Here is an 8,530-nt window from a genome sequence, read left to right as displayed (position 1 = left end):
ATCAGCACCAAACAGAGTTCCTTAAATACTGACTGTTTTCAAAAGGTTTTCCTGAACACTCTCACTATCCTCAATTGTTCGGACAAACACCTGCTATACACACTTGCAGAAATGTGTCTTGCATCATGAAGTCCCTGCATGACTAGAACTAATGGATGGCAATGAATATTGGTGCGATCAAGTCCTTCTGGGAAGTTCGTACGTACGAGGTGGGAAGTCGTGCTTATAACGGCATGTGCGTTCAAGTCACTTTCGTCGGAGCAAAATGTCGGAGTACTTTCTCTTAATTACACAAAAATACAGTAAGGTTCTTAAACTCTTGTTCTAGAAAATGAAGAACAAAGAAATGTGCATCAGGTGTAGGCTACTTTGTATTTTTATGTTTTTAATTAATTTATGAAGCCACTGCCAACACATCGTTACATGTTGCATTGTTATATTATAATACTATCATATTCTGTGTTGGCGATTAGCTAACTGAGCTGTTAATAGAAAAGCCTGACAATATCACAGCTAAATACCTTTACGTATTGTGTATTCCGCCATGTTAATCACTGACACGCCCCCAACTCGTAAAGATCGGAGCTTAGAGAAAATCCCGAGCTCCCCACTGGTATTTACGACATTGTGGTGGCGTTCAAGTGCGTTCAACTCGTAAATACGCACCATATGTCCTTTAGCAAAACTCCTGATGAGCACTGACGCTTTTTTGATAAAGGCATTTGGAAGACATCAAGTACAGTTTATGAAGCTGAACAGAGAAAACTAAATGCTTTAACAATATGGAAAAGATAAATGATTATTTTCAATATTGGTTCTGCATATATCAAAGAGATCCTGAAGAGGAGTGGGACTTCACATGAAGACTTTCAGAAACTGAGGCAGAGCAAAGGGTGCACCTCGCTGGACACATCCTACACATGCCCAAACAAATATTTAATAGCAAGCTATATTCATATGAATTAGCTTAAAAATATATATATGATTTACATCCAAACTAGAATGTTATCAGAAGTGTAACTGATCTGATTATGACAAAATAACCGAGTATCTGATGTCATGTGACAAGTCAGATTAGCTCTTCCACTCTTGCAAACAGAGGAAGGCTATGAGGTGTGGAGAGACATCATCACAGACAGGGTCAAATATCGCGATGTGTTCAATAAGAGACTTCTGCAGCGCGATTTCCTACTCATAAAATTCACGTCTGTTGTTGACGCCACAGGTTTCCCATTGAAAGCAATGGAGTTCCCAATTTGTCCACAGAGAGACGCAGAGGGGCACTTGACCACTTCAGTTTTTGACGCCTTAGGAGTGAGAATGGGTTGAGAAAAGACAGCTGCAATTAAATCCAGCACTGTTTTATTTCATCCTGCTGCTAATGTGTGACACAGACATATCAACCGTGACTTAAGCATCTAAAGTGTTATTGTTTATCATATCCAAGATAATCAAAATTACTCCACAAAAGAACAGAGATGAGACATAAATGCTTTTGGCAGATGCTTTTATTCAAAGTGACTTGCGTTGCATTCAAGTTGTACATTTGATCAGTTTGTTTTATAATACCAAACTGCACTTTGCAAAGAAAGCTTTTATAGGGATGCTTATAAAGAACTGTTAGAAAGCAACATTTCAAGCACCAGTTCTTCAGTCTCACTGTGAAAAAAAAAAATCATGGTTTAAAAGCAACTATTTACATCTATTCCACTGTCTTGGCCTTCATAGTGCACAGGAAGTGGAATTTGTGTTTGAAAGAACTGACAGCCAACAGTTACATAGTACAGGCCTGTAGTACATCCTTCAATGACACGCTGCCCTCCTGTCCTTACACAGTCAACCGTGTACACCCGGAAGCGGCGTGTACTTATGTAAAAGTTCTCCGTTGTATGTCGGCCCAACTTATTGCAGATTTGTTTTATATTTTCTTCGCTGTCCTGGATGAAGGAATGTATGTGACTTCGGTCACAGAGTTTGTAGTACATTATGTAGCTCAACCAAGCACTTCTATCACTGGTGTTAAATTGAGTTAAGAGAGCGTGTTTTCGCATGAACTGATCAAACTTTGAACGGCCTCTGACAGTCAGTGCTCTATCGCTCAGAGCCAGAATGAACAGGAGCGAGAGAAGAGCCTCAGATCTCATCCTGAGAAAAATGGGAGAAAAGAGCAGGTTGAGAAAGTAAAATCTAATAAGGTAGACTTACTTAGAGAAAGCATGCACACCAATTGCCTTTTCTATGACAAGCAGAGGTTTATTTTTCATGTTATATCAAGTTTACAGTCGAACAGTTTCCTTTTTTGCAACCTTTGCAACCAAGGTTGTGGTTTAAAAATAAACATTCTGACATAAACACTCAGTCAGCTACACTGTTTACTAATGAATAATTATAGTTTGGTGCCAAAACGTGATAAATCCATTTTGATTAATTTGAGTAAAAATGTGTTTTCTTTACCAAGAAAGTGGCAAGATGAAAACGTACTCGGTTACTAACGTAACCTCGGTTCTCTCTAGAGAGAGGAACGAGTACTGCGTAGAATATGCTAGGGGAAAATCCTTTTCCACGAGAATACTGAAGCCAAAAAATTATCCTTAATTTTGTATTAATGTAAAACGCGTTGCGGCAGCATACAGACATAGGCGAGGCAGCTCGCGCGCCTATTGGCTGGTCTGCTGGCAACTGCTTAAAGGGATAGTTCACTTTGAAATTAATTTTTGATATGTTTTAGCTTACCTCAAGGGCATCCAAGATGTAGGTGTCTTTGTTTCCGCAGTAGTTTCAATTTTGATATTTTTAGGTCAAACCGTTCTTGTCTGTCAGTCATATAAGGCATGTCGATGGTCATTGTCTCAAAACACAAGCACAGAGTCCAAATTAAAACAATTCCCCATCGTCCAAATGAAACAATTCCCCATCATAAGTACACATTGATGGCCTAAGACACGAAACGAGCGGTTTGTGTGAGAAAACGAACAGTATTTATATCGTTGTTATCTCTTGAAAACAGCACACGTCCAAATGATCTGACGGCGCCGGCGGGTATAGATATATATACCCGTGGTCTCGATGCGCGCCATGAAGCGGCGAGGGCGCCGGCGAAACTGCAGCGAATAGCCCTCTTTTATGATGTTCAGCACCCATCTCGAAACCCCGGGAAGCTTTTCCCACGCAAGTGCGCGAGTAGCTAGGGGCTGGATGCGAAGCACGCTCTGATCGGCTCGCGATACAGCGGCTTTTGTGTGCTGTGACATAAACGTCGCACTCATGACATCTGAGGCAGGGGGCGCGCTGATAACAGCGGGCAGAATGCCTGCGCTCGACTCCTCTGCAGTGTCTAACTGAGAGGGGGAGGGCTGGGCTAGTCTCATGTCTGTGTGTGGGAGTGGGCGCAGAGCAGCGGGCACATACACCACTTTTACAGCATTGCTCGCGTGAGCAGAGCATATGCATACTGGTCCTGTATTTACAGAGACCGTGAGACATGTGGGAAGTAGCGTTTGTGGGCACTGGGTAGTGGGCACGTTTGCTACGTTTAAAGCGCAATCGATCTGAGTCGATTTTATGTGCGCGAGCCCTGTGTGAAGGGCTGTGCTTGTGTATAGGAATGGGCACTGAGTAGTGGGCATTTTTTCTACACATGAAACACCGTCGGCCGTGGCCGGGACACCAGAAAATACACTCTTTAAGGGATTTATCTGGGTAGCCGTAAAAACGGCTTTTTTGTGCAGGCAAGCGGGTAATGGAACCGGCTTGTTGGCTGCTAAATACGCTGGACCAGTCACATTTCCTGGAACTGGACGAGCGGCAAGCTTTGGTGGAAGTCCGGCCGCAGCGGGACTTGGACACCGTCGCTTTCCTAGGTGTGCTAGGACGTTTTCGGGGCCTCTGGCTTCAACGCAACCTTTTTCCGCGGGCCACGCGGGGCGGGGCGGGGCGGCGGCCGGATGAGCGAGAGCGCGGTCTCGAGCTCTGGGTTTGGCAGCGTTGTGAAGAGGAGGCGGTGGGCGGAGGCTTAGGCTGTGAGCTCTGAGCAGACGGTTTCGCACGGCCTGCTGCAGAACTGGAGCGCTTCGGGAGGAAGTGCCTCATGGCCTGGGTCGCTTTCTGTACCTCAGCGAACCTATCGGCGAAGTCTTTGACCGAGGTTCCGAAGAGGCCGGCAGGGGAAAGCGGCGCGTCGAGGAACGCGGTGCGTTCTGACTCAGTCATGTCCGAGAGCATCAGCCACAGATGTCTCTCAGACACGGTGAGCGAGGCCATGCTCCGTCCAATGGCCTGTGCTGCCGACTTGGTGGCACGAAGAGCGAGGTCTGTAGCGCTCCTCAAGTCCGGCACGCAGATTGCGTCAGGTCCTCTCTCATCCAGCTTACGGAGGAGATCGGCCTGGTATATCTGGAGCGTGGCCATGGTGTGCAATGCTGACGCGGCCTGCCCGGCGGCGGAGAAAGCGCGGCGGAGCAGGGCTGACGTCGTGCGGCAGGCTTTTGAGGGCAGCGCCGTGGCCTGAGTGAGCACGCGCATGAGCTCCGCCTCAATGCTCGCTCTCTTCCCCGTAGAAGCACGGGCAGGGGGGGCGGGATCCTCAGAGCTCGCCCAATCCTCACTGCCTGATGCTATGAGAGAGCAGGAATCCCCCTCTCGCAGCAGCGCTTCGATCTCATCAGCGTCATCGACAGAAGCGGCGGCAGACCGCGGCCGCTGTCCGTCCGGAAGTGAAGCTGATGAAACCGGAGAAGCAGGCGGGCGCACCGGCGAGCTTTGACGGCTGGGAGAGGGCTCCGGGATTCGCTGAGCGCGGCGCTTTTTACGGCGCGGCACAACAGCAGGTGTGGGCGCAGTCTCGTTGAACAGTGCCAAGCGAGTCCTCAGAGTCGCTAATGGCAACAGCTCGCAGTGAGGGCAGCCGCCGTCAGCGAGCGCGAGAACTGCGTGCTCTTGACCCAGGCAGGAAGCGCATATGACATGGCGGTCCCCGTCGCTGAGTGCGGCTTTGCACGAGCCACAAGCAGGCATCTTGAAAAAGACGCAGCTCTTTTAGACAGTGTGAGTCGCGCCGGCGAACACACACACACAGTGCAGTAAAGGATATGGGCGCTGGATAGCGCAGCAGGAAGGCGATGAAGGCGGCGCGGCCAGCAGCTTCGTCGACTCGTCCCGCTGAGGTGCTTCTTCAACAGCGCGGCTTCTTCTCGGATCCAGCGATGTGAGTTGCTTCGCTGAAGGATGAAAAATCAGAGATATGAAGCCTGCGAGCGGTATTTATAGACCTAAGCCACGCCCGTTTCGGCGGGACATGACGCAGAGGGTGCGAAGCGCCCGCATTGGGTCTGACGTCACTCTAGGTCTCGCTCGATAGGCTTAAGCAGTTGCCAGCAGACCAGCCAATAGGCGCGCGAGCTGCCTCGTCTATGTCTGTATGCTGCCGCAACGCGTTTTACATTAATACAAAATTAAGGATAATTTTTTGGCTTCAGTATTCTCGTGGAAAAGGATTTCCCCTAGCGTATTCTACGCAGTACGAGAGAATCTCTCGTAAGAGAACCACTATTTTCTGTTTCAAACTTTCACATAGCATCTTTAGGTTATAATAACATAACAAATTCAAATCCAGATTTTGATTTTCAAAGATTTATTATAAAAACTGATTATTTTCCCCAAAAATGCAATAAATTCATGACACTTTTTTTTTTTCAAAATGCAATTAATCCATTGAATCATTATAAAAGTTATTTTTTATCATATTGAAACTGTTGAAATCAGCCATCGCTAAGAAATATCTCCTGAACTTTTTTGATGGTGATCAGCTCACAAAAACTGATTTTGCACTGGCATCAGCCTATTCACAAACTGTTTGCTCAAGCGTAGCGTTTTCTCAGAGTTCACTGTGTGCTTTCTACCATGCACAAATAAAAATGTCACTGAACTTTTGCTGTGTAATTGTAACAATGAGCACTCAAACACACCAAACTAACAATTAGGCTACTAAAAACACACTCAAAAACTGATTTTGCACGGGCATTTTGCACTAGTTACATAAATCAATTAAAAAGTAACCCGCTTTACTCATGTTTTAGAGATCAAGCCATAATTACAAAGAAACGAACTCAAATAATGAAAAACTGTGCATAAACAAAATAACTAGATGCATATCAATAATAAATCCATATATTAGACTTCAGTGTTTCAGTCATTTGAAGAGCATGCAGATTTACCTGTTCTGTTCTTGAGCTTGTGTAAATAACAGAGAGTCTCAGTCTGAGTTTGAGTACAGAAAGCATCAGCTGTGTCTGAGAAGCTCACTGGACTGATATTTATTAGGCTAAAAAGAGAGAGGTGTGAAAATGCATCATGTTTCTTGGAAATGCAGCGCCAACACATTTCTTAAAATCAGTGGTATCGTGTCTAATAATGATGTGGATGGTTTAAAGGCATCTGTGCACATCACACTAAACAAGATTAGCTCTTCACACTTAAACCACGTGGTTAACACTTGATGAGTGTGTTTAACTAGACAGAGTGAAAGTGCATGAGTACCAAAAAAAAAAAGCAATAGTCTTACAAAGACATTTCTTTTGGTGCATGTTTCAAGAGGTGTAGTAGTTAAAGTTAGTAACTGGAAAGTTGCAGGCTTGATCTCCTTTATCATCCTCAAAACAGCAGAGGGACAGCAGACTGGTTTATGTTTTTTTTTTTAAGATCAATCACCTCAAATACCTTTTTAACTTTTGATTAGTATGCACTTAGAAATATTATAATATACTTTTGTATTGATGCTTCAAATTCATCAACATGCTACAGGAAAATGTTTCTAGAAAATCAAGGTTTTGTGAGGTTTGATCTGAACATGATTAGAGCCAGTTTTCTTGAAGAAAACTTTGTTATTGGTGACAGTATTGAAATTAGTTCAAAATGGTGGCAAGGCGTAAAGTATTCTTAGAAATATATGGAGAGAAGAATCATGAATTTAAGGACAAGTTATTCCAAAGATAGAGTCGTGCAGGGGCTGCTTCACTGCGTTATGTGAGTAAGTGCTGTTCTTTATAAAAGAAGCACTTCAGAAATATTGGAAATTGCATTTATTAGGATTAATGGGATATTATAAAAAATAATCCAAACTATAGCCTAGCCTACATATTTTAAAGGGCACCTATTATGCAAAATTCACTTTTACATGGTGTTTGAACATAAATGTTGAACATAAACCACCCTATAATGATAAAAATCCACCCAGTGCTTTTTTTAAATCTCCATAAATCATAAGCACTGTCTCAGAACAAGCTGTTCTCAGATTCGGGGCAATGTGATGTCACTTTGCACAGGCCCCTCCCACGACTGTTGATTGACACTGCAGTTTGAGCCTAGACCCGCCCTGAGTGAGCTGGACACGGAGTCCGCCAGTGTTTCGACGCTTGAGCCGCTGTAGACAGGAATGTCTCCTAAGCGATTGAGGTGTGCTGTCGTTGGATGTAAGAATGAACATATCAGTCTTCATTTACTCTCGCTGTTACTCGAGGATGGACAGAGGTGTCAAGCAACGAAGTACAAATTCTTCGTTACCTTACTTAAGTAGAAATTTGGGGTATCTATACTTTACTGGAGTAATTATTTTTCTGACGACTTTTTACTTCTACTCCTTACATTTTCACACAATTATCTGTACTTTCTACTCCTTACATTTTAAAAATAGCCTCGTTACTCCTATTTAATTTCGGTTTGTTTTCATTCCGGCTTGTCGTCGTTAAAAAAGAAAATTGTCCAATTACACAAACGGTTTAGATCTGAGTCCCGCCTCCTGAATACATATCGCTAAACTGATTGGCGTTGTGGTGTCTTTCTAACTTGTGCGAGGCTGTAGTCACATTTGGTTGTGCGCAGCGCCAAAACTCCTCCGAAGGAAACCTAGATGCGGTAAGCGAGGGAGAAATCTGGGCAAATCGCGTCAAATGACTCAGAGAGAGAGAGAGAGAGAGAGAGTTAATTGCAATTTTTTCCTTACATTACTTTTACTTTTATACTTTAAGTAGTTTTGAAACAAGTACTTTTATACTTTACCTTGAGTAAAAAGCTTGAGTTGATACTTCAACTTCAACAGAAGTCTTTTTAAACCCTAGTATCTATACTTCTACCGGAGTAATGAATGTGAATACTTTTGACACCTCTGAGGATGGATCAGTACAACTGGTCATGATCCAGCTTACGGTCTCCGGAATTCTAATTATTGGACAAAAAACTTCCTCACGTAATAATCTAGAATACTGTGTAACACTTGATGGCTGCTCTGTCAAGTCTTCGTCGTCGGTTAGGAACCTGTGTGTGTGTGTGTGTGTGTGTGTGTGTGTGTGTGTGTGTGTGTGTGTGTGTGTGTGTGTGTGTGTGTGTGTGTGTGTGGATAGACAACAGGGATTTCCTGTTTTTCTGACTTCCTTTTCTGACCTTATACTTGCCTCAAGTTGCATTTTGGGACATACATGCATAGATGCGTACATATCATACTTGCCTGTTGAGAGAAGTTTATTTCAGCATCATATAA

General features: G+C 44.0%; 1 protein-coding gene across 1 annotated transcript; it reads right to left on the bottom strand.

Annotated features, from left to right (window-relative positions):
- Positions 1-1,497: 1,497 nt before the first annotated feature.
- LOC311304272 (uncharacterized protein) lies at positions 1,498-6,285 on the bottom strand. The gene is made up of 3 exons (XM_084431203.1): positions 6,213-6,285; positions 2,734-5,216; positions 1,498-2,145 (listed from the first exon to the last, which is right to left on the bottom strand). Exon 2 carries the CDS (start codon positions 5,011-5,013, stop codon positions 3,892-3,894), a length of 1,122 nt encoding a protein of 373 aa, XP_084287329.1. The 5' UTR covers positions 5,014-5,216; positions 6,213-6,285; the 3' UTR covers positions 1,498-2,145; positions 2,734-3,891.
- Between the last annotated feature and the right edge of the window lie 2,245 nt (positions 6,286-8,530).

This window comes from Rutilus rutilus (genome assembly GCF_951802725.1).
Source record: "Rutilus rutilus genome assembly, chromosome: 14".
Taxonomy (NCBI): Eukaryota; Metazoa; Chordata; class Actinopteri; order Cypriniformes; family Leuciscidae; genus Rutilus; species Rutilus rutilus.
The sequence above is the reverse complement of the archived record's forward strand: the minus strand, read 5'-3'. Positions and strand labels throughout refer to the sequence as shown.